This window comes from Carassius auratus, chromosome 45 (assembly GCF_003368295.1).
Source record: "Carassius auratus strain Wakin chromosome 45, ASM336829v1, whole genome shotgun sequence".
NCBI classification, from domain to species: Eukaryota; Metazoa; Chordata; class Actinopteri; order Cypriniformes; family Cyprinidae; genus Carassius; species Carassius auratus.
Window position 1 is genome coordinate 13,872,121 of NC_039287.1, and position 26,477 is coordinate 13,898,597.

At 37.5% G+C, this 26,477-nt stretch overlaps 2 protein-coding genes and 2 long non-coding RNA genes across 5 annotated transcripts in view; 3 read left to right on the plus strand and 1 right to left on the minus strand.

Annotated features, from left to right (window-relative positions):
• The window catches only part of LOC113063326 (nesprin-2-like), a 603,140-nt gene that overhangs the window by 460,295 nt on the left and 116,368 nt on the right, over positions 1-26,477 (plus strand). The gene's annotated exons all lie outside the window — the stretch shown is intronic.
• LOC113063347 (uncharacterized) lies at positions 5,171-5,969 on the plus strand. The gene is made up of 3 exons (XR_003278675.1): positions 5,171-5,372; positions 5,458-5,477; positions 5,599-5,969. It is a non-coding gene; the product is annotated as an uncharacterized LOC113063347 (long non-coding RNA).
• On the plus strand, positions 6,443-8,894 carry LOC113063345 (uncharacterized). Its single transcript, XR_003278673.1, has 3 exons — positions 6,443-6,478; positions 7,176-7,421; positions 8,253-8,894. It is a non-coding gene; the product is annotated as an uncharacterized LOC113063345 (long non-coding RNA).
• On the minus strand, positions 20,239-22,892 carry LOC113063338 (CD209 antigen-like protein E). 2 transcript variants are annotated; one of them, XR_003278666.1, is made up of 4 exons: positions 22,670-22,887; positions 21,450-21,577; positions 20,504-20,619; positions 20,239-20,395 (listed from the first exon to the last, which is right to left on the minus strand). XR_003278666.1 is itself a non-coding variant. In XM_026233661.1 (3 exons), exons 1-3 carry the CDS (start codon positions 22,851-22,853, stop codon positions 20,536-20,538), a joined length of 396 nt encoding a protein of 131 aa, XP_026089446.1. In that variant the 5' UTR covers positions 22,854-22,892; the 3' UTR covers positions 20,474-20,535. The 2 variants fall into 2 exon arrangements, 1 of the variants encoding a protein (XP_026089446.1); XM_026233661.1 differs by lacking the exon at positions 20,239-20,395 and having other exon boundaries at positions 20,474-20,619; positions 22,670-22,892.

Sequence of the window (26,477 nt, forward strand, 5' to 3'; positions counted from 1 at the left end):
AAATAAACTCCATCCACTGGTCCCTTAATGCTGTTTTTTTTTTTTTTTTTTGGTAATCTGTGCAGGGTTGTCTTGCCCTGGCAACCAAAAATACACTTCTGTGACATTTCGCTACGCTCTCGCTCTGATCAGTGAAGTCTGTTGTGCTCTCAGTGCTGTGCTATACAGGAGCGCGCGCTCTTCCGGCAGAAGTGCCCTTAAGACCCATATAAGGAAATTCCGCTCCATCTAACGTCACACAGAGCCATACTCGAAAAAAACTTTCCGAAACTTGTGACAAACCGGAAGAGTTTTTTTTTGGAACAAAAATACTCCTTCAAACCTAAAACTTAATTTTTGAAACTTTGTCCATGTTTAGCATGGGAATCCAACTCTTTAGCAGTGTAAAAAACTCAGTATGCATGAAATAGCATTTTACCCCCCCTTTAACAGCATTAGCTCAATGATATACGTCTTCCTTCCGTTAGACTTCTCCTGCCTTGCTAAATGTTGGGCTCATGATCAATAAGTTCGCCTCAATCTGATTCAGTAAAGTCAAACCGCAGACAGTGAAGCCTCGGAGACCCGCGCACTGTGAGGTGGGAACAGAGGACTCCGCTTGGTCTTAAAGCCTCCCGCAAACATCCACGATCACAAATAACAATGATTTTCGTAAAATAATGATTCATTATTAATTGATGATTTGTTATTATCATTATGGTCTTGTGAAAATAATAATATGGGCTGCGAGAAAATTATGAAGTGTAGTGCAGGCATGTTTCAGCCCAGTAACACTGTGTTCTTCAGAGCCAAAACACAGACCCAATTCTGTTCAGCTGGAGGGGGTTGGGTTTTGGATAGTTATTCATGGCTTGTGGGATTGAGATAAAGGTGTGAATTGCTCTTTCATATGTACAAGTGTCTTATGAGGCTTTCACTTGCTGAACCGGTTTATATAGGACTGTTGTTTTGGTTATATTCACAGTGCTGGCTCTCTCCAACGAGAGAAATGCAACATTCACACATTACATTATTCCTTTTCGTTTAAAAAACATTTCAAGCTTTCTGTAGCTATATTTTTAATGTACCTATGTGAGACACCACAATATTATGTTAATTAAAAAATTTTACATTCACTATCATGAAAAATTAAAGTGATGAGACGGCGCCTCCCTGTCATTAATGCACATTAATAATTTTTGCACAAACACTTGAATATGAGCTTCTTATCACGAGTAAAATTCATGCCAACAGCCAACATATTTAGCTTGATCAGAAGGTTGACTGCAAGAGTCGAGCGGGATGTTAAGAGTTTGTCTGTTTCTTTACTGATTATTTTCGGGTTAAAGCATGATTTAAACAGATTCACACTCAATCGCTTTCGCAATAATGCGTTCAAACAAATGTAATCTTGCAGTGCTACATTATCAGCATGCTATCTGATTTTGAAATCTTGAAGAAGTTAATCGATCTGTTTAGATAAAATAACTGACAAAGATGTTATTTTCATCACAAACAAAATTTTCACAGCAGAAAGCAGCAATTAAAGATGTAGCTAATGCTAAAAAGTTTACACATAGCTTAAGCCATTTTGAAACTCTCCTGTTATTTTATTTTTATTTTTATTATTATTTTATATGTTTTTATGAACAACATTTCAAACATACTGAAATACTTTATTCACTGGGTGAAGGCGGAGCGTGTTTCTGGTATCAGTTCGCGCGGAGGGGAAGTTGTTGCTCACAGACTCTGCTGCGAGTGAGAGAGATGTTTGACCTGACGAAACGAACATCCGCCAAAAATCAACCTGCAGTAATGCTCGTTCATCGACTTGCCAAGCTTTACTTTTGTAGGTCGCATGGCAGTAAATAATTCGATAATATGACCATGCAGTCAATACAGATATTTAATAAAAACATTAAAACAAGCAGGGCTATAAAATAAATCAATAAAAAACGCAAATCAGCTTATTTACAAATAAGTTCTATAAGAAAAAAAAAAATCTAAACCAGCGGCATAACGAGATGGAAATATAAACTAGAAAAAATATTAACAGGTCCTCCATCCATGACACTGACTCACTGCTGAGCTGCCAGTTTTAATCTGAACAGCTCTTAAAGCTGAGTGGATGCTTAAATGCACGATGGGCTAGTATTAAATTAATCATCTTGTTGCAGTTATAAATTTGACGGCTAAATGAATGATAAAGAACTATATTAAAACTTGTTTTGTAAAATTTCTTCGTAATTTGAATATTGATTTAAAAATCGGTTTAAATCATAAATCAGATTTTTTTTTAGGCCATATGATATTACCTTACTTTAAAAGCAAGTAAAGAAGGTTCTCTTTAAAGTTACTTTAGTTCTCAATTACTAAAGCTTTTTTTTACATCGTGTGAATGTTGTTGATTATAATGAGAGAACTTGAGTTTAATTGTGAGGACGTTTTATTAATTCTTTAGAGTTTCAAAGATTTAATCATGCCGGTTTAATTTTATTCGTTTCTTGTTTTAGGCAAATTAGGCCTAAATAATGGGAACGAAATTATACACTGCTTCACATTTAAACATGCAACAATTTCTTAATCAGTTTACAGACAAATGTCTTTTTCCCAATAGGTTATGTCAAAATAAAGGACAGGTAACGAATAACAAAAATGCATGTTGTTTTATTAAAGGAAAAAATATATTTATATTTAAAATATAAATTAAAATATATGCATAATATATGCAAATATTGACATTGCGCATATTAATCCATGTAGCCTACCCCCCTAAAATAGGCTACCACTTTTAATGCTCGGATGCAAAGTAAACCACAATTTCTTTTGAATAATATAACGCATAATTAATATAATATAAATAATACTGCACACCTTTTAAATGTGTCCAATCTAAAATATGGTTTAATACCATGTAGCTTAGAAAATATAAGCATAGATTCTTTCTCTTTCTCGTTCTAAGAAATGCACATAACTTCATAAATACCAAACTTTCTTCTGTGAGTATTAAATATTAAATATATTAAATATTTAAACTATAGAAAATCGGAGGTTTTCTCAGTCGGAAAAGGGTGGATTGCCCACTTCAGGTTGGTGGAGAGTCCCTGCCTCAAGTGGAGGAGTTCAGGTATCTTGGAGTCTTGTTCACGAGTGAGGGAAGGATGGAACGTGAGATTGACAGACGGATCGGTGCAGCTTCTGCAGTAATGCGGTCGCTGTACCGGTCTGTCATGCTCGGTCACTCGGGAGGAGCTCAGAGTAGAGCCGTTGCTCCTCCACATCGAGAGGAGCCAGCTGAGGTGGCTCGGGCATCTATTTCGGATGCCTCCTGGACGCCTTCCCAGGGAGGTGTTCCAGGCACGTCTCACCGGGAGGAGGCCCCGGGGAAGACCTAGGACACGCTGGAGGGACTATGTCTCCCGGCTGGCCTGGGAACGCCTCGGGGTCCTCCAGGAAGAGCTGGAAGAAGTGGTTAGGGAGAGGGAAGTCTGGGCGTCTCTGCTTAGACTGTTGCCCCCGCGACCCGGCCCCAGATAAGCGGAAGATGATGGATGGATGGATGTTTTTCTTTCATTTTTTGTAACTGAAGCAGTCAAATGTAACACATCAGCGAGGCAAAACTGAAGTCTATTTGCGAAAATGTGCTTTGATGTGCTTGTTTGATAACTTGTGATTAAAGCGCCACTCAGCGGACACAGGCTGCAAATGCACTTTACACCGCCGCCACAGCGGTATGTGTGGCGGTAAAAGCGGCGTTTTGGATGTCTACTTAGTGTATATATATATATATATATATATATATATATGCGTGCCGCATTTAATGCACGAGACAAAGCCAACACATATGTTGTCACTCCCCACGACTAGTTTAAAATGTTTCCATACCTCCGATTTTCCTCCAAACTTGCATAAAGTTAATTCTCCTTTTTTTTTTTTCTTTGCTTCTTCAAGCTCCATGTTGCATTCAATTTACTGAATAGTAGGCTACAGCGCGCACAGCAGGTGTGATGCGTCACGCATGCAAGACTGCGAGTGGACGAGACGCTGCGCATGACACGTGACGTGCTTTATAAAGAGCCCGACCCGACCCGGCCTGAGGACGGTAGCAGGAAATATCTGCCCGGCCCGCGGGTCGGGTCGGGTCGGATCAGGTCGAGCCCGAGCTCGGGCTTGGGCAGAGAATCTAAGCTCTACAATATGATACATGTCCTCTTTGAACCTATAACTGAACTATAACCTAAAATGATAGCATCTGTATCTCTCACTATAGGTAGGCTATAGAGCACTATATGCTCTAAAATCTTTGCCTTAGGCTATGCAATTTAAATGGAGGAAATACAGATAAGTTGACATGAAGGCTATGCATATGTGAAATATATGCTATAAATATAGCAGCATAAATTTAACCTCTTAATGTTGCTCTCAGAGTGCACCAGAATGCATTTGACTTAAACATGTACACATTTCCGGCCGGGGGTGCATACCCCAGGACCCTCTTTGCGTTCCCCTTAACTGAGGTCCAACCATCATTGTCTCTGAAAGCTCTGAGGGAAACACTGCTTACATAGATATATTATAATTATAACCAACGTTAATGGAAAACACTTTAGAGTTCAAAAGATCTTTACATGACTTCAATTCATGGTTTTATTTTTCATGTAGTTCCATCATTTCGAATACCCACACAGCTGTTTTATTTGTCTGATTGGCTCTACTTCATAGACTTCAAAGACAATGCAATAAATTCACCAGTACAATGTTCTTACTAGTTGGTTGTCATGATATTTCCCTCTATTCGCTTGTTAAGTCTGACGTCACGTAGCAGCGCTTCCGTGTCCAAACGCTCTATCAGTTACCACGTGAAAACAATAAAAGGTGCTAATATAAACTCACAATGTGATAGAATACTAGCGAAAAAGTTATAATCTTAACCTTTAACTCCATACCGAAGTCCCAGATAGCCAGACAATGAAAATACAAATAGATTGTAACGGGGCGTGTTTTAGAACTACAAATCCCATTAGCCTTAGTTCTATAAAAGGAAGTAAGGAGATTTGTTCGTTCACTTCCGCCTTTGTTCCGTTGAAGATTTATGAAGGAAAGTCACGGCAAATCTAAGGTATGGCATTATACATGTTAGATTAGTATGTTTTGCACACGTAGATGTTAAATAATGTGCTGGCTCTCTGTGTGTTGTACGTCTTCCTGGTCATTGAAATTGAAGTCGCAGCTTGTCTGTGTTGCATGGTGGCAATCGACTAAATGTGTAAGGATCGTTTGTGCAGTCATACATCAAATATTGGAACGTTGTTGAGTGCTGAACATATGATGCATCATTTAGGAGTATTTTGGCTGGATGGTTGCCCGAGTGTCATAAACCAAAATAACGGATGGTAGAGGGATGCACGATTACCGTTTATTTTTAGGGTGAATTAAGATTGTTTGTGTTCTTTTTTTTGGTTGGATGTTGGACCGGAGTGGGCTAAGGGAGAACTGAGGTCACACTAAAGACAAAAAAAGGGATGAAGTAGAACATTGTTATTTTACAGTGTTGCCTTATTTGTCCTATTTGCATTACCCACTGTTAATGCTATTGTTTGTTGTGTTTCTTTGTTGTAGATTTCTTTTGACCTGACGGTGGCTGCGGGGTTGCCTTCACTGGTGGATAGCAGTGGTGTGGTGGTTTGGTCACTTTATTTTTTCTTCCCTTTAGGCTTGCAGTGTGATTGCCGTGAGCTTGATTGCAGTGGGAGCACGGTTGCCATTTCTGTTTTTTTCACAATCTAGGTAACCTGTGGCCATCTGTAGGTCTTGTTTCTTTATTTTTGATTGTTTTTGTTTACATTTTTTCTTTGTGGGTAATTGCATTGAAGGTCTGCTATATCTGTTTAACATGTTAATGTTTGTTTTCTTTGTAACTATATTTTCTTTTGAATAAAATGTTTGTTTATTGAAACTTCACTACTGCCTTCTGCCTGCTCATTTCCCTCGTTTGGGTCATGTCACTATATATATATATATATATATATATATATATATATATATATATATATATATATATATATATATAAAAAACAAATATTTGTGTTTGGGACGCTGTGAGCACGTAGACTGTAGTGTACACCGTAAGTTTGGAAGCGTTTAGCTTAAATGATTAATATGAATAAACAGTGCTCATAAACGGCTGCTGAGGTCATATTCTCAAGTGAAGCGAGTTGAGGCTTGGACCCGGAAACCGCGCTTCTTACATCACTTAACAACCGAATAAGTGAGAACATTTGGCCCACAAACAATTACAATCAAATATTTATAAATACACACACAGGGAGGAAGGGAGAGATAGAGACAGAGAGAGAGGAAGTTTACCCTCTCGTATCCATGCGCCTCGGTGACGTCATCTGATTGGACCACTGCTAAGTTTAAGAGCCCTGTCCCACTGACCCCCTCTCGCTTGATTCACAGACTACTCTGCAGCAGCAACAACCACATCTTTTCTGAGGTGAGTCAGCTTGACTTTACTACAAACAGTGATTAAAAGTTCAAACTTTCAAATACAAAATAAATTCTTCCTATATATATATATATATATATATTTAAAGTGATAAGGGCCTATATGACAGTGGCAGGATAGGCAGAGACTGTAATATAATAGACCCTATTCTGACAGGATTTGGTCAGAGAAGAGTTTCTGACTGGAAAAATAATTTTCTGATTTTTTTTTTTTTTTTTTTTTACGGATTTCAAATAACGAGTGATTTTTAAAAGATTATGAAGACATGACATTTATAAAACCCATTCTGAAAGGATTTGAAGAATTAAATATGAAGGATAATTTAATCTTAAATATTTACTTCACAAGAAATACCATAATTCCTCAAATAAAAGCCGGGTCCTTTATTTTTGCCTAAACTGCATATAGGGCCTTAATATTACCTTTCAAAGGATCCTAATGTAAAGGATATTTTCAAAAGAGTTCCTCGTGTGATACAGACTTTGTATGAAGAAATATTAATCATAGCAGTGGGCATTTACACTGAAGTCTTTAAGGAGACACATCCCTTTAATTGGAGTATTTAAATCAGAAGATCATTTAAACATGCAGTTCATGATCCCTCTAAACGTTTTATCCACATACTTAGTGTTTTACTGAGTTTGAATTACTTTAAGTGATTTATTTTTCATTTGCTACACCATAGGAGAGACCCCGGAATTCGAAGAAGGGGACAGCTATGTGGTAAAAAACCACACCATATCTAGCAAATATGGAAAGCAAACTATATTTGTAAAATCAGCAACCAGCAAATGTAAAACCTCCCCACTGAGTCTCACTGAAGATCAGGAGAGAAGGGCCAGAGATCCTTGTTCCCCTCTGGTCTCAGAGGACAAAGTGAACCCTTCTGAAGAAGAGTATGTCAGTCTCCTGGGAGAGATTGATGGAGGAAGTAAGTACATTTAACAGAGGCCTCTCATTCTACATTCTCATGATCAAATGCAAATTTAATAAACCTTAAAAAAAATGAATGTTTGTTGAATGTTTACAAAATTGCTCTTAAGGAATAGTTTACCCCAAATTTTCATAATTGATCAAATTCTTTGTTCTGCTGATCACAAAAGTTGTTATATGTAAGAATGTTTGTAATCAAGCAGTTTTAGGTCACCACTGACTTTCATAGTACGAAAAAAAGTGCTAAATAGTGTAATATCAATCAAACTGCAGTGTATATATATATATATATATATATATATATATATATATATATATATATATATATATATATATATATATATATATATATGGTGCTCCAGAACTGTCAGGTTACAAACAATCTTACAATCAGATTTAGAAGAGCAAAGAAACTCATACAGGTTTGGAACAACTTGAGGCTGAATACATGATGACAATATTCATTTTGGGTTGAACTATCCTTTGCGGGATATGATACATCTGCAGAATATAGCATGAAAGATATGTGGGCAACCTTCATGCTTTTTTGGTTGGGGCATGTTCGAGTTCTGTACTGTACTGTAACAGAAGGACAGTTATGTTTCCTCTGGTATTTTTTGGAGGGGGCATGTTCGAGTACTGTACTGTAACAGAAGGACAGTAATATTACCTCTGGTATTTTTTGGTGGGGGCATGTTCGAGTACTGTACTGTACTGTAACAGAAGGACAGTAATATTACCTCTGGTATTTTTTGGTGGGGGCATGTTCGAGTACTGTACTGTACTGTAACAGAAGGACAGTAATATTACCTCTGGTATGTGATTGTAGTTGCAGGAGGTGAGGATGGCACAGGTGCAGTTTGGTAAAGTGCCCGTCCTGGACTTTAAGATAAACTGCAAATCAAGAGCAGTGGAGGTTTCTCTGTGGAGAGACGAGGCTCTTATCCAGGTGTTGAATGGAGACACAGTGGAGCTGACCCACCTCCGCCCAAACACCACAAACAGTTACACCACTGTTAAGGTACACTATGTAATGCAGAATATTATTTCTTTAAATCAGTCTCTCTCAAACTCCAGCCCCTCCCATCACTACACACATCTGCCACATGTAAAACATGCATTTAAACATGCCTGCTGTAAAAACACAGATTTCATGGAGGAGACGGTGGAGGTGGTTGAGTATCTTCAGGAATGGGTGCGATCGTGCTTCTGGAGGTCGATTATGAGGAGTATGTTGTCCCAGACACAATGTATTCAGGAGACGTTGAGGACCTTGTGGAACAGCTGCCAATAAAAATGAAAATTAAACATATGAACAACCGGGTGCTAAGTATCGAAGAATAGATCTTAAATGATATAAGTTCAAATTGAATAGGTTAAGGGAATAGTTGTTCCCCCATTATTAAAAGATTATTTGTTCAATATTTGTTATTTTGTTGTTTAATTTGTGGCCTTGTTAATATAGTTAATTGATTGGTGTTTATATGTTAATGCTTTGCAATTGGTTTTCAATAGTTCTTCTGTTCACTTTGTATTTTTTTTTTTTTGTTGGTTCAATTAAAGTCATTAGATAATTCTCAGTTATGTCAGTTTTGATGCTTTTTACACATACACACCACAGCCTAGGCTATATATTACTGACAGTACAACAGTCTCATGTGATAATTACTTACATTTTCATCACAATAGTATATTAAGTTACAGAACTTAGCAGGTTTAGCAACATTTGTATGACAAAAAAAGGACTCTGAACATTTAAATAAAAAGCAGTACATTTAAATATTTAGAACAAACATTTTCAATCAATATTTAACATCAAAAGTATAAGTTAAGTGTTTTATAAATAGATTGCCAATGCTAATTAAGTCTAGGATACTGTGATAAACACCACAGCTAATTTACTCATATGAATTGATGTTTAAAACATTTTATACTGTATTATAAAGGCAAAATGATGCCAAAAAGATTTGCATGCACGAGGTAAGATTTGTGAAAGTGTATACAAGGTTGCAAGCCTAAATTAATTTTGCAAACTCAAGAGCAGACTTGAAATTGTTTCAAGTACACGTAAAAAAGACTTGCAACATTTTACTGTTTTTCATAAGTGTAGTTCATGTATTATGAAGCGGCGGCTTCAAACTAATGCAAAATAAACATGACCTGTATTCTTTTGACCTTTATTTTTCTGCTGTTTCACAGTACATGAAAACACTTGCAAAAGTTTTTTTTTCTTTTTACACTTAAACGCGATTTCCATCTTTACGAATCTTCTCTTGCATTTGGTAATTAAAATTACACTTGCAAATCTTACCTTATGCTAGTGATGTTACATATGACACTGAAGCTTCAAAGTGCATAAGCAGCGCAATTTCTCATGAAGCTGTGTGCTGGAGCACGTATTGTTTTCAGAGAATCAAGTGATCAATGATAAACTAAGCCTCACATTCTGTCCAATCACGTGCGCGTGTCAGAATGTTCGAACATTACATACACCCACCTAAAGGATTATTAGGAACACCATACTAATACTGTGTTTGACCCCCTTTCGCCTTAAGAACTGCCTTATATATATATCTTGTACTATCTTGAAAAATCTTGTACTCGATGGCGCCGCGCATGGCTGCTTCAGTGTTTGGCTCTCCAGTGTTTGTACTGTTTTTGTTCGTTTTTCCTGTTTTTTGTTTAACAAACACTATCAGTTTCACCAGGGATGAACTGCTGAACATTCGGCAGAACACACCACAAGATCTTTTACCAGATTTAAATTATTCAGACATTTTACTGAACGTTGTTATCGGAGGAGCGGCGGCGCTGATCAAGCGCTTCAGGACGCGCAGACGGGGGAAGCGTGGATTTAGAACGCCGTTGCCTAGCATCCATCTGGCAAATCTCAGCTCTCTACCTAACAAAACAGACGAACTCCTTCTGCTCTCTCGGACAAATAAGGATTTCACACACTCTGCTGCTCTGTGTTTCACGGAAACCTGGCTAAATGACGCCATACCGGACAGCGCGCTCCATCTGCCGGGCTTTCAGCTGTTCAGAGCGGATCGCGAATCAGAGTCTACTCAGAAATCGCGCGGCGGCGGGACATGCTTTTACATCAATGAGCGATGGTGTAGAGATGTAACTGTGTTAAAGAAGATGTGCTGTCCTGATCTAGAAATGCAGTTTGTCAACTGCAAGCCGTTCTATTCGCCGAGGGAGTTTCATTCGTTCATTCTGGTTAGTGTTTACATCCATCCGCAAGCGCACGTGAGCTCAGCTTTACAGAAACTCGCTGATCAGATTACAGAGACAGAACAACAACACCCGGACTCTGTTTTAATCATTCTTGGGGACTTTAATAAAGCCAATCTTTCCCGTGAACTGCCAAAATACAGACAGCATGTTACATGTCCTACCAGAGACAGTAATATATTGGATCACTGCTACACCACAATAAAGGACGCATATCACTCTGTTCCATGAGCAGCTTTGGGAAATTCTGATCACTGTCTGATTCATCTTATACCATCCTACAAACAGAAACTTAAATCTGCTAAACCTGTAGTAAGGACTGTGAAGAGAAGGACCAGCGAAACGGAGCAGGATTTACAATCTTGTTTTGACCTCACTGATTGGAGTGTTTTTGAAGCTGCTACCACCGATCTGGACGAACTCACAGAGACCGTAACATCCTATATTAGTTTCTGTGAGGATGTTTACATTCCTACCAGGACTTATTTAACATTCAACAACGATAAGCCATGGTTTACAGTAAAACTCAGACATCTTCGTCAGGCTAAAGAGGATGCCTACAGAAATGGGGACAGGGTCTTGTACAATCAGGCCAGGAACACACTGAACAAAGAGATCAGAGCGGCTAAAAAGACCTACGCTAAAAAATTGGAAGACCAGTTTTCTTCCAATGACTCAACTTCAGTTTGGAGAGGACTGAGGGCCATCACAAACTACAAGACACCATCCTCTTGCACTGAGGCTAATCAACGGCTTGCTAACGACCTGAATGAGTTTTATTGCAGATTTGAAACCCCCAACACCCATTCTGACCATCTTCCTGCACAACCATTAACACCTCCTGCAATCCCCCGTTCCACACCTACTGCTCTTCAAATCTGTGAAGATGATGTGCGCCAGGTCTTCAAGAAGAACAAAAGAAGAAAAGCACCAGGCCCAGATGGTGTTACACCAGCCTGTCTGAAAATCTGTGCTGACCAGCTGGCCCCCATCTTTTCAAAGATCTTCAACAGATCCCTGGAGTTGTGTGAAGTGCCTTCCTGCTTCAAACGCTCCACCATCATCCCCATCCCAAAGAAACCCAAGATAGCAGAACTTAACGACTACAGGCCTGTGGCTCTAACATCTGTCGTCATGAAGTCGTTTGAAAAACTGGTTCTGGGTTATCTGAAGGACATCACTGGACCCTTACTGGACCCCCTGCAGTTTGCTTACCGAGCAAACAGGTCCGTAGATGATGCTATCAACATAGGATTGCACTTCATCCTGCAATATCTGGACAAAACAGGGACTTATGTGAGGATCCTGTTTGTGGACTTTAGTTCGGCTTTCAACACCATCATCCCAACAACCCTTCAGACCAAACTGACCCAGCTCTCTGTTCCTAGCTCTATCTGTCGGTGGATCACCAGCTTTCTGACAGACAGGCAACAGTTAGTGAGACTGGGGAAATTCACATCAAACAGCTGCTCCACCAACACTGGCGCCCCTCAGGGATGTGTTCTCTCCCCTCTGCTCTTCTCCCTGTACACCAACGACTGCACCTCTAAAGACCCCTCTGTCAAGCTCCTGAAGTTTGCAGATGACACTACAGTCATCGGCCTCATCCAGGACGGTGATGAGTCTGCTTACAGACAAGAAGTTGAGCAGCTGGCTGTCTGGTGCAGTCTCAACAACCTGGAGCTGAACACGCTCAAAACAGTGGAGATGATCGTGGACTTTAGGAGAAACCCACCTGCACTTTCCCCACTCACCATCATGAACAGCACTGTGACTGCAGTGGAGTCATTCAGATTCCTGGGAACCACCATCTCTCAGGACCTGAAGTGGGACAATCACTTTGACTCCATTGTGAAAAAGGCCCAACAAAGGTTGTATTTCCTTCGCCAGCTGAGGAAGTTTAACTTGCCACAGGAGCTGCTGAAACAGTTCTACTCAGCCGTCAATTAGTCTGTACTGTGTACTTCTATAACTGTCTGGTTTGGCTCAGCAACAAAATCGGACATCAGAAGACTACAGAGAACTGTTCGGACTGCTGAAAGGATTATTGGTGCTCCCCTGCCCACCCTTCAAGAACTGTATACATCCAGAGTGAGGAAAAGGGCTCATAAAATCACTCTGGATCCCTCACATCCAAGTCACCCCATCTTTGAACTTTTGCCATCTGGCCGGCGTCTCAGAGCCGCAAACACCAGAACAGCAAGGCACAAAAACAGTTTCTTTCCCCAGGCAATCTACCTCATGAACAGTTAAATGTTCATGGAATGGAACATTGGAAGGGGACGCATTAACAAGGAGGCAGAGATATTTGAAGCAGTTTTACTCACCGCCTGCGGTTCCAACACACGATCGTGACCCTTTTTCGTTGGGATTGCATCATCCTTAAGAAATAAACAATGGTAAACTGTGCAGGGTTGTCTTGCCCTGGCAACCAAAAACACACTCCTTTTGTGACATTTCGCGACGCTCTCGCTCTGATCAGTGAATGTCTCTGCTCTGCTATATGGGAGCGCGCGCTCTTCCAGGAGAAGTGCCTCAGGACCCATATAAGGAAATTCCGCTCCATCTAACGTCACACAGAGCCATACTCGAAAAAAACTTTCCAAAACTTGTGACAAACCGGAAGGAGTATTTTTGGAACAGAAATACTCCTTCAAACGTACAACTTTTAACTTTGTCCATGTTTAGCATGGGAATCCAACTCTCTAACAGTGTAAAAAACTCAGTATGCATGAAATAGCATTTCACCCCCCCTTTAATGAAAGTTTCTTAAGGGTCAATATCATGTTATCTGCATCTCCTGCACTACATCAAGCCACTCTTATAATAGCACTCATCACTCAAAATAATGCACGACTCTATTATCTGTATAGTGTGTAAGACTCTAATACAATTATGAAGTAATACTTTTATGACAAATAAATATTTCAGTGAGTAAAACTGGCTGTGTCTATAGTAGGCTGTTATGGACTACACAGCATTTTTATATTATTTTTAAATTATTTTTTTAAATGATTATTATTTTAAATTATTGTCCCTGGATCAGTACGATACTCTTGTAATAAAGTAGCGGTGGTAGCAGACATATTTTGAGTATGAGTTCTGGTTGAAAAGAAGCGATCTAATCCTGTTTACATGAAATAAGCTGCTCCCAAGCAGGTTTAAGTTTACAAACTTGTTGCTATGACAGCAGCTCCAGGATGAGCTTCGAAGAACCAAATGATCCAAGATCACGCCAAATCATCAACATTCAAATCCAGCTAAAACCCAGAGATCATGGTTTACCAACCGTGACAATTACGTCTTCTAATGGTTTATGTTTGAGGTAGCCTTGTAGATGTTGCATTAAAATTGTGACATGAATAGTTTTATAGTTTTTAAAAGTTGGTATAATATTGAGGTACATTGAATAAAATATTAATGAATTACAAAATGTTTGTATAGTGATTCGAATTATCACATTCCTTATTTTGTTTAATTTATTTTTTTAATTATCAAATACTGAGTAACAAAAATGCTTTCTATGTGTTCCCTTTCTAACAAGATTTTAATGATTGACTGTACACTGTTAAAACATTTCAAGTTGGTTAAACTTAGAAACGAAAGTTCACCTGCTGCCTTAAAAATGTGAGTTAACTCAACTTACAGATACTCTGTTTCAACTCAAGAAGTTAAGTTTTACAATTTATTAAACTAATGGTCATTTGTTGTTTAAACTTGATGCTCTGAGTTAAAACAACTTACTATGTTACATTATCGGTTCAAGAAAACTCAAATCATAATAAATAGACTTGTAACTGGTCTGCTCAAAAATGTAAAAAATTTATTGAAATATTCAAAAATTCAAGTAATGTTGTACAAGCTTTAACATTGGTTTGAGAATACAAATTCTTGTAATAAAACAGGTTTTTAAAAGCCATTTAAGAACACAAGTGCTACCATTTCATCAAAACATCAAAGTTTCTCTAATAATATACAGAACTAGAAGAAAGGTAGATGTAAAATACAACTGAGGGGGAAAGAAAAAGGCATGAATTGTGGAACAATGAGGAGTGGCAGGCCATGTGTAATGATACAAAATAATGGCTCATCAATCACTTTAAAGATTGTAAGTGTTCTCTATATAAACAAGTACATGTAGCTTTCTGACCTTTGAATGATTTGCACAATACATGGACATTGACTGTGTTGAACAATACTCATGTTGTAAACGCTCACTAAAAGCAATAAGAACACACATGTGAAATTGGTCTATTTCCAATAAATGCTCAAAGTATTTTTTTTATTTTTATATATAAAAGTTTTTCCTTATAGTAAACAATTGACCAACATTCAGCATTGGAGATTCCAGACAAAGCAAAAAAAAAAAAAACAAAAAAAAACCTTTAATATTTTGTTAGATTTGTACATGATATTATTGAGGACATGATCTGATATATAGTATAGTACTTAGATTGACTGACAGTCAAAAAAGCATTTTAGCATAAATTATTACGGATTCTGGGATAAAATAATAATAATAATAAATATATTGTAATGGTTAAGCTGATTTACTTTTTCCCTACACATACTGCTCTACAATTAATTCAGTATCATCAGTACATTCACAAGATTTTAATATATTTTCTGACATCACACATCTTGATTATCTCAGAAGTCTCCTCTGAAAGGAAGCGTAGAAGGCCAAGGCAGCTTTTCTTCTGTTCCAATTTGTGTCCTACATACAATTATAAACAATACTGAGTGAATCCTATATATATATATATATATATATATATATATATATATATATATATATATATATATATATATACAGATGAAAAATAATCATATATCAATAAATCACATGCCATCATATAACGTAAATGATTAAAGAGGTCATATATAGAGGTCATGACAAGTAATAAAATCAAGAATAAAGAATGTTTTAAAAATAAGCAAGTTCACAATTACCTTATTGTAAAATGAATGTCCTTCACACAGCTTCTTGAAAACTTTTTAGGGTGACACTTTATATCTTTAGAGTGAAAATAACTTTGAAGAGGAATCAACAGCTGTAACGGTGTGGAAAAGCAGTAGCATATTAGTAGAAGCAATATAGACTAAGCAAATGAAATTGTACAAAAATAATTGCATGGTCTGCATTAAATATGTTGTGTGACTTCATTAGTCCTGCAAAAAATATACAAGTTAAACAGCAAACGATTTTAATATCAGTAAGGATGTGTTAACTGTACCTCATTGTAACATGAATGTCCTTAAAATCAGCTTCTTGAAAACTCTGCAGGGTGACAACCTTAACCTTATATCTTAGGCTGACAATAACTTTGAAGAGGAAGAGCTGTAAAAAGCAGGTGTGAAAAAGCAGTAGCATATCAGTAGATGCGATACGAAATAAGCATATGACATTATGTTATACAAAAATCAGTAGACAAACAGCTGTCAGTAACGTTTAAAAGTAACTAAAATATATAAACTGAAAACCGAAGTGAAATATTAAGCTATTTTAGCATTTGAGGCTCTAGTAAAATTAGCGAGGGAAAAACCCGTGTCCTTATATTGCCCCAGTCAAGTGCGTCTTCATCTGTGTAACGTTACACCCGGTCAAGCCAGCGCTGCCTGGATTTGAACATTTGTCTATTTTTTAATTACAGTACAAATGCGTGGCATGGCCAAAAAGCAGAGAAAGACGATTTTTGGAAGCTTAATGTATGGCGACACCTTAACATAACGTACATCCACAAACAGACGTGCACTCGTGCAGCAAAGTCCAGGCGACGGCAGGCTTGACCGGCTGTTCACAGACGGTGGCTCAACTGACCAACGGTCTTACACTCGCGGAGCACGGTCAGTGCAATAAATAATAATACCTGCAGACTTCAGGTCGAAGACCAACTAAAATATAATTACTGTGAACCAAAGTGAGATAACTATTTTAGCGTTTGAGGCTCTGGAACAGTGAATTAACGAGGGAAAAACTTGTGGTGTCATATTAATTTATCATTACAAATAAAAAAACAAAAACTCTCTTTCCTCGCATTCTTTGTGTTTCTCGACACAAATTCGTGTAAGGTCTCCAGGCAGCTGCGTTAACTCAAAATGGCGATGACTTCTCTCTGTATTTCGCTTTTCGCGCTCTCCGTGTATCGCCCCTCCCCAACATATAACTTACAGACACGAGTTAAATGAACTTTTACAAGCCAGACAAAACTCAGAAGAAGTCAAGACAACACATTACTTCACGTTTAAATTTTCAATAACTTATAAACTTAAGTTCAGTATCCAAAACTTAAAATGACAATTTAAGTTAAAGAGGAAAAGTAAGTTCATATAACTTATTTGGGCTATGATGTTTCACAGTGTAATCATAATGTAAAACCTGATACTTATCTAACCAAAAATATCTAAACCTTGACAAAAAGTAATGTCTAGATATAGATCTAAATGCAAAACCTAAAAAAAATGAGGAGATGAGGTCTAAAACACTATGGGAATCCAAAAGCCTCTGTATATATCTATATAAGGTGTTAATACACGAGGTCACAACAACATTACACAAGTTTTTACTTTTTAATGCCTCCAGATTTCCCAATTCTCACATAATTTTTATTTTTATTTTAAATGCTTTCACTCTATTTTAATGTGAAATATTGCATTTATTTAATAGTAAATAAATAAAGAGATAAAAAAATATATATTAATTCTAATGGAGAAAATAGTTTTCCTGAAGAAAATAAAAGTTACATTTCAAGGCTTCGTCACTTTTGACTGTGAAGAAGGTAAGTGTGACTCCTAAACGAAGAGAGCCAGAGGGTTAAAACACATTAGTAGTTACTGCAAATTTATTTATTCACTATTGTGAAGACCCTTGACCCTTGGGGAAGTCGTGGCCTAATGGTTAGAGTGTTGGACTCCCAATCGAAGGGTTGTGGGTTCTAGTCTCGGGCCGGACGGAATTGTGGGTGGGGGGAGTGCATGAACAGCTCTCTCTCCACCTTCAATACCACGACTTAGGTGCCCTTGAGCAAGGCATCGAACCCCCAACTGCTCCCCGGGCGCTGCAGCATAAATGGCTGCCCACTCCTCCGGGTGTGTGCTCACAGTGTGTGTGTGTGTGTGTGTGTGTGTTCACTGCTCTGTGTGTGTGCATTTCGGATGGGTTAAATGCAGAGCACAAATTCTGAGTATGGGTCACCAGACTTGGCTGAATGTCACTTCACTCACTTTTAATTATACTGTTTTATTAATCTCTCTCTCCCTTCATTTTAATGGAAAAAAAAATCACTGAAATTATGACCTTAATGAAATATAAAAGGTTTGTGGATATTGGCTCATGTGTTAGAGAATATCTGCAGCTTTGAGAAAAAACTGTATGAGCTATAGCTGAAGAAATAAAGTGCAATGACCACACATATCCAGCAGAGATCCACAGGGACGCATTCATTTTCAGATCAGTTTCAAGTCAATTTTTCTTCATGTTTCAGCTTCACAAGTTTGATATATGTTTTTTGAACATGTATTTAATCATTTTAAAAATATAAAAAATCAATATTTTTGTCAAAGGTTGGATTTTGTTGTTGTCTGATATCTTTTGAATTGTCTGCTTTTATAAATTATGTAACATACATTTGCAGAAATGTCTCTCTCTCTCTCTCTCTGTGTGTGTGTGTGTGTGTGTCATGTCTACCCCTTCACATTGCTGTGCATTTATGTTTACTGCTTGAATTTGCATTGGACAGAAAAAATACTCATCGGGTTCAGCACAGTCAGAAAAAAACAGGTGAAGAAGACTTTGTTTGGATAAAGAATTCTATAAAATTACCCAGACTTAAAAACACTGTAGTGTCCCTCATTGCAAAAATAATAAGCAGCCTCAACCATATTTGAGTTTTCAAACGGTTTTCCTAGCGATAAATGTCTGAGGAAGAAGTGGATATATGCTATTAGACGAGTAGAAGGACAAAAGTTTACGATCATTAGAGGCAGCACATTTGTCTGTGGCTGGCACTTTATCAGTGATGATTACACTGCCACTACTGGTCATAAACGCCTCAGAAAAGGGACGGTTAACTCTTTGATTAAAAACATTCTTCAAAATATTTTCCGTTGTGTTCAGTAGAAGAAAGAAATTCTTACAGGTTTAATACAACTTGAGACTGAGTATATGATGACAGATTTTGCATTTTAAAGTGAACTATACCATAAAGAGTGACTTATAAAATGTATTGTATCTTAATGTTCCACCTCTTGTATTATATTTTTTCACATCGTATAGTTTAATAGACGATTAGTATCAGCTGTGCATTGTTGAAATAAAGTAACAATTGTAGTTTCATAAACATTTATTGAAAATCATATCTCAGTGTTAAAACATACATTTATACAAATATAAAATCATCAGAACAATTACATCATAATAGCCTTTGAGACTGCTGAACTCCTTTTCAAACATGTGTTTCTGAACTTTGGGATCCCATAAGACATTGTGTCTGACCGTGGACCACAGTTCATTTCCCGGGTATGGCGAGCTTTCTTCTCATTACTCAATGTCACTGTCAGTCACTTCTAGTTATCATCCCCAGACAAATGGACAAACTGAGCGCAAAATTCAGGATATCAGTCGCTTCTTATGAACTTTCTGCCATCAAAACCAAAACCTGTGGAACCATTACCTCATCTGGGCTGAATACGTCACTCATCCACTAACCGTACCCCATTTCAATGTGTCCTAGGTTATCAGCCTCCGCTGTTTCCCTGGTCAGGTGAGCCTTCGGAAGTCCTTGCTGTCAATACCTTGTTCGAAAACAGTGAGAGGGTTTGGGACCAGGCCCATCAGCATCTCCAACAAGCCGTGAATCGTCAACAACTCTTTGCTGATACGCATCGAAGGCCGAACCCCATGTACCGACCTGGTCAACTGGTATGGCTATCTACCAGAGATATCCGTCTGAAACAACCCTGCAAAAAGCTCAGCCCTAAGTACATTGAACCTTTCCTCGTGGAACGATAAATGAACCCTGTTCCCCCCACAGACATATCCCTCTCATATCCTGATTTCTACAGTCAGACTATTGTTCATATTCTCAGTCAAACATTAGAAGCTGTTTATGCAACTTTCCATTTATATTCATCTTCACGTGGTTCAGGAAATAAACCAGTTTTTGAAAACAAGTAAATCATGTTTATTGTCATACTGTAATTACAAAAAAACTGCAAGAGTCACATTTCAAATCAAACTTTACTGATGTACTGAGTAATACTCCTAAAATCATGATCATTTTGGTTAACAATATTGGATCAATGCTGTTTTTATGAATATTTATATTATATCAGAGTATTTCTGATTTTATTTCAGTCTGTAGAAACATCGCTGTTGTTTTTCACATTCAGATTTTAGTTCAGATCTAAAAATTCAAAACAAAATTATTTTAAAAAGTTTTATATGAAAATGTTAATATTATAATGTTTTTTTCTATTTATTTTTTATTTGTTTTTACAGAATAACCTAATTAATGTGCCATAAAAAAACAAACAGGTAAAATTACTGACATATTTATTTGTTCATAATGCATATACGTACATTTTTTATTATAATGTATCATTTATTTAAGGATACTCTTCTCACAGATCCATTTAACACTACTATCACATTTAGTATCAAACCATCCTGATGAACGAGTGTTAGCACAGTCTTCGTTTCCCTGATTGTTTGGTTCTCCAGACTTCCAGAACCTGCATCAACAGATCAGAGTTAGATCAGAGCTGCTTTCTGTGTGATATGATACTGACTGAGACGATCATTTATTAGATAATAATCAGTTCAGTTCAGTGATTTCTCACCCAGAGGTGATGTTGATGTTGCTGCCATCAACTCATTTCCATCTGCCCTCCTCTTCAATATCAGTCAAACCAATCCAGAAATGACCAGAACTACCACAAATATTCTTCACAAAATCCTGAGAAGTCAAGCAGTAAGATGATTTATAACACAAGCAAAGACACATTTCAGCACATTCTCTTTGATTTAAAAACTAAACACCACTCACACACACACACACACACACACACACACACACACACGCACTCTCTCTCTCTCTCTCACACACACACACACACACACTCTCTCCCTCTCTCTCTCTCTCTCTCTCACACACACACACTCTCTCTCTCACACACACTCTCTCCCTCTCTCTCTCTCTCTCTCTCACACACACACACACACACACACTCTCTCTCACACACACTCTCTCCCTCTCTCTCTCTCTCTCTCTCACACACACACACACACACACACACTCTCTCTCTCACACACACTCTCTCCCTCTCTCTCTCACACACACACACACACACACACACACACTCTCTCTCTCTCTCTCTCTCACACACACACACACACTCTCTCTTTCTCTCTCTCTCTCACACACACTCTCTCTTTCTCTCTCTCTCTCACACACACACACGCACACACACACACACACACTCTCTCTCTCTCTCACACACACACACACACACACACACTCTCTCTCTCTCTCTCTCACACACACACACACACTCTCTCTTTCTCTCTCTCTCTCACACACACACACACACACACACTCTCTCTCTCACACACACACACACACACACACACACTCTCTCTCTCTCTCTCACACACACACACACACTCTCTCTTTCTCTCTCTCTCTCACACACACACACACACACACACTCTCTCTCTCTCTCACACACACACACACACACACACTCTCTCTCTCTCTCTCACACACACACTCTCACACACACACACTTGTTCCTCTCTGTTGTTGATGATGATCAGATCTGTTCCTCTCTCTCTACAGTATCTTCTGCTCTCAGTCCAGTTCTTCTTCTCAGAGGAAAAGAAGTAAAGACTGGATTGATGACACTTCCATCCATCTATGAACACAGATAAGACATCCCTAGTGAAATAGAAATACACTAAAATGATAAGTATACTACAAATACATTTACATATTTATGTACTTAATAAAAATACACTGCACTTGTACTTGTGGTATATTAAACTGGTAAACTTAAAGTCTGCTAAACTGAAACAACTAACTTTGTACTTTATTCATTTAAATTGTGCAGAACTAGTGTTGAAGTGTAACTAAAGATACACTGAAGTTTATTTGATTGTGTTAAAGTGGGACTATAGCAATTATACTTCAGGTACACTTGAAATATCTTGCATTTAGAGACATTAAATATTATCCAGAGATCATACAATCCTCATCAACAGTGACATTTAAACACACTGTAGGATTCATATTGAGAGATGTGCACTGTGCAGAAGCAGCACTACAAATAAAGCTGAAATATAAATGTTATATCAGTAAGTCTAGAGCGATATATCAGTAAATATATCAATAGATTTGAACTATTCTTAATATGAAATAAATATACTTTTAATAAATTGTTTTTTTTACTAGGGCTAGGGATACTTGAACTAAATTTTTATCTATACCCAATTAAAAAGGTTATTTATATTACTTGTACTAGTAGTGTATATTTTATTGTAGTTGTTTATAGTATTATTACTGTACAATAACTGACAGTATACTGTATTGAATATTCAATTTTCAGGTCTTTTCTTTTTGAGTGAAGAGCTCTTAACAGTTTATCTCTTAATTTCACTGTATCTGTACGCTCTGTTTATGTTGTATACTGTAACAGACAATGACTTTCAGAAGGAAACCTGTTTCTCAAATGAAGGTTTCTGACACAGTGTTTTAAACTGATCTCATTAGTGCTCTCTAGACACTGAAGTACACTGTGTATTTGACAGGTTTGTGTCTCATCTGAGGCCAAAGATTGATTATCACAAAAGATAATGTTTTTTCTCTAAATTATCATTAATCATTACAAACATAAAGAGCTAAAGAAAGGTCAATTACAAGCATTAGCTACACAACAGATCCAGGACAGTCCACTTTAAAATCTGAGTCTGCTTTAGATCAAGTAACCAGTTAGACTGAAGAAACTAACCCGCAAACTTCTTCTGAAGATCATTTCTTTCTGATTTTAACTCGTCTCTCTCTTGAGTGATGTTGGTGATCTTAGTCAGCAGCTGTTGTCTCTCTTGAGTGAAGGTGGCACACAGTATAATGCGTGCAGTCAGCAGAAGAACACACAGCAGCACAAACACTACTGCAGCTGCTCTGGAGATCATCACACCATCACTTCCTGAAGAGGATAGATATGATGTTAGTCTCTTCACTTCCTCATATCATACGACTCACATCTTCTGAAACGTGAACTGTAGACTAACTTTAACGCTTGTCAGACGTTTATTAGTGTGGTTTTTGTTCTTGTGTTTTGTGAGTAAATGCAGAGGAACAGTTCACTCAAAAATGGTTTCCTGATTATTTACTCATCCGAGTTTCACTGTATATGATTTTCTTTTTTCAGCCGATGATACATTTTTGGTTTTGGAGGAAAACGTGAACAGGTCTCAAAATAAACCTTTTCTAAAGCTCAAAAATCCATATTTGGGAAGCTTTAAACTAATCCACATGACCCTGGTTGACAAATAAGTGTCTTCTCTAGCAAAACGATCAGTCACTTTCAGGAAAAAAAAATAAACCATTAACCAGCCTCTGCACTGACGTAGATATCAACAATCCTTTCTATTCGGTCTTCTGAGTCCATTATTGAACCTCTATACATGCTATCATTCACACTTCCAGACATTTATGGTGCGGTTCAAATGTTTACAGTCATATATATGACTGGATTCTCGTGACGTTGAATCTGTGATATCTGTTCTGACTTTACCTCGTACGACGTTCACATATTTTTATACATCATCCATGTTGTTTCTTTTCTCTGAGTTTTACCCTTTTCTATATTTTCATTTCCACATTCAGTAAACTAACTCTAGTTTCTCTCTCTGTAGTGGACTGTGTTGTGTTCCTCATCTGTTTGTGTGACCAGTATTTATGCAGAAAGGAAGTGTTTTTACAGAAATACTTCAAGTATTTATGTCAAAGGGAACTTCAACTCACTGCAGAAGGACACTGAAAATAAGTGTTTCAACTATGTGGATTGTGTTCATGTAAATGAGGTTGAAGCATATGCATTAATTTTACAGTAACAGATGATGTTGTAAAGTTTCTGAAATGTTCAGGTTGTTGCTGGTACATCAAAAGTCCAGAAAGCTGGAGAGCATCTGGAGATTTTGTTCTGATCAAGCTAAATATGTTGGCTGTTGGCATGAATTTTACTCGTGATAAGAAGCTCATATTCAAGTGTTTGTGCAAAAATTATTAATGTGTATTAATGACAGGGAGGCGCCATCTCATCACTTTAATTTTTCATGATAATGAATGTATAATTTTTTAATTAACATAATATTGTGGTGTCTCACATAGGTACATTAAAAATATATCTACAGAAAGCTTGAAATGTTTTTAAACGAAAAGGAATAGTGTAATGTGTGAATGTTGCATTTCTCTCGTCGGAGAGAGCCAGCACTGTGAATATAACCAAAACAACAGTCCTATATAAACCGGTTCAGCAAGTGAAAGCCTCATAAGACACTTGTACATATGAAAGAGCAATTCACACCTTTATCTCAATCCCACAAGCCATGAATAACTATCCAAAACCCAACCCCCTCCAGCTGAACAGAATTGGGTCTGTGTTTTGACTCTGAGGAACGGTGTGTTACTGGGCTTAAACATGCCTGCACTACACTTCATAATTTTCACGAAGCCCAAATCATTACTTTCACAAGACCATAATGATAATAACAAATCATCAATTAATAATTAATAATTATTTTACGAAAATCATTGTTATTTGTGATCGTGGATGTTTGCGGGAGGCTTTAAGACCAAGCGGAGTCCTCTGTTCCCGCCTCACAGTGCGCGGGTCTCCGAGGCTTCACTGTCTGCGGTTTGACTTTACTGAATCAGATTGAGGCGAACTTATTGATCATGAGCCCAACATTTAGCAAGGCAGGAGAAGTCTAACGGAAGGAAGACGTATATCATTGAGCTAATGCTGTTAAAGAGAGAGAGAGAGAAGTCTAGGACTAATCTTAAACTTGGAGCTCATTATATTGAAGTACAAATCCAAACACCAGAAACATTATGCATTTTATGAATAATGAAATGTTATGAATATTATGCATTTTATTTATTCACATGCTGTATGGTTGAAATAATATTTTAGTTCACAACTTTAAGTTCCGTTGTTTAAAAAAATGCTTTATTGGATAATGTTTCATAAACCTTCAGTTGTTATGCTCCAAAATCCATGCCATTATTAATTTCACAGTATTTTTACCACCTAAATGACTAATCTTTAAAGTCACAATTATATAATGGTCAAAATTACTCAGGCCAATGGTATTTTTTAATGACATTATTTTATTATTATTATTATTATTTGAATAATTGTAGCTTACATAAATAGGTAAAGCAAAACAAATATTCGGATTGTCCCTTATTTTTCCCCTTGTTTTCCTAAAGAATAAACACGTATTTATTTACAAGAATAAACATTGTAACATATTATTAATTAATAAAAATAATTTAAGCAATTAAAACCTTTTTTTAAAACTTGAATTTAAATACTATTAAACTAACTTTAAATTCTCAAGGTGTTTATAAATAAAAAAAGTTCTAAATGAACTTGTGTTAACAATATAATTAGAACTAACAATATAATTAGATTTTTTTAAATGAACAATTCCTGTATAAAATGGGAAGCAACCTTAATATCAGTGGTTCTCAACCTTTTTTTCCATCGAGCCGCACTATGGTCTAAGTGCAAGTCTACGCATATAATTTACATATTACGTCAGCAATACAAACCAACCTGATTTATAATATTATAGCCTAACTATTATGATATATAATTCATTGAAATATACAATTCTACTCCCCATAAATAAAACACCTGATGCTGTCGGGAGCTGACCAATTTTGTGAGATTCAGCTTGAAAGGAGTAACACAAAGAAGTTGTGATTGTAACGCCTGTGTTATACTTTCCGCATTAGCAATCTGGACGCGTACACGGCCAGCGCGGACGCAGACTTCTTCAATTTATACTTCTGAATGTGCAGGCTGATGGCCAGCTCTGCAATTGCCCAGAATTATTGTACATCTGACTGTCTTTATATTCTTTTATTGACGCATTCAATAGCTTCTTTACTCTGCCTGCACATGTGCAATTTTGCTTTTGAAGCCTACTGACCAGGGGCACATGTCCGCGCGGTCGTCTGCTCAGAGCCTCGGAACACACTCTCCAATGACGATTTTTACATCACGCCTACCTAGCGGTCCATAGCGGACGCAGAAAGTTTAACAGAGGGTTTAAGATGCAGGCTTGCATGACCTGACGCGCAACATTTCAGAAAATGTGCGTTCACAAATGTAGCCTATTTTGATCCAAATATGGTTCACGAGTTCACCCTTACATCTAATCTGAAGGCAAATAGTAGGCATATTTTGGCGTGCTGTCCTGGGGGAGGGGTCTGGGCCCGGAGCATAGCCCGAACCCAAATAACTCCCCCTATCCCTAATTTGGGATAAATAGATTAGAAGTGAGGAGTTGGGGTGGAGGAGGGTTGCCGAAAAACTGTCGTGGGACAGGAGGTAGGAAGACTGGATATATATACGCTTGCGTGCTATTTAAGATTATTAGCTAAACGAGATGCACCTGTGCCAAATTGGATGATTATCTGATCGTGCTTCTCCCGAACTTTGTTAATAAAACCACATTTCACGAGTTCACCCTTACATCTAATCTGAAGGCAAATAGTAGGCATATTTTGGCGTGCTGTCC

Excerpts from the sequence above, each read along its gene's own strand:
- LOC113063338 (XM_026233661.1), bottom strand. The coding sequence starts at position 22,853 with ATGATCTCCAGAGCAGCTGCAGTAGTGTTTGTGCTGCTGTGTGTTCTT. Across the intron at positions 21,578-22,669 it reads TCTTCAGAAGAAGTTTGCGG|ATGGATGGAAGTGTCATCAA; the intron begins GTTAGTTTCTTC and ends CTGTGTTCATAG. Across the intron at positions 20,620-21,449 it reads TCAACAACAGAGAGGAACAA|GATTTTGTGAAGAATATTTG; the intron begins GTGTGTGTGTGT and ends TTGACTTCTCAG.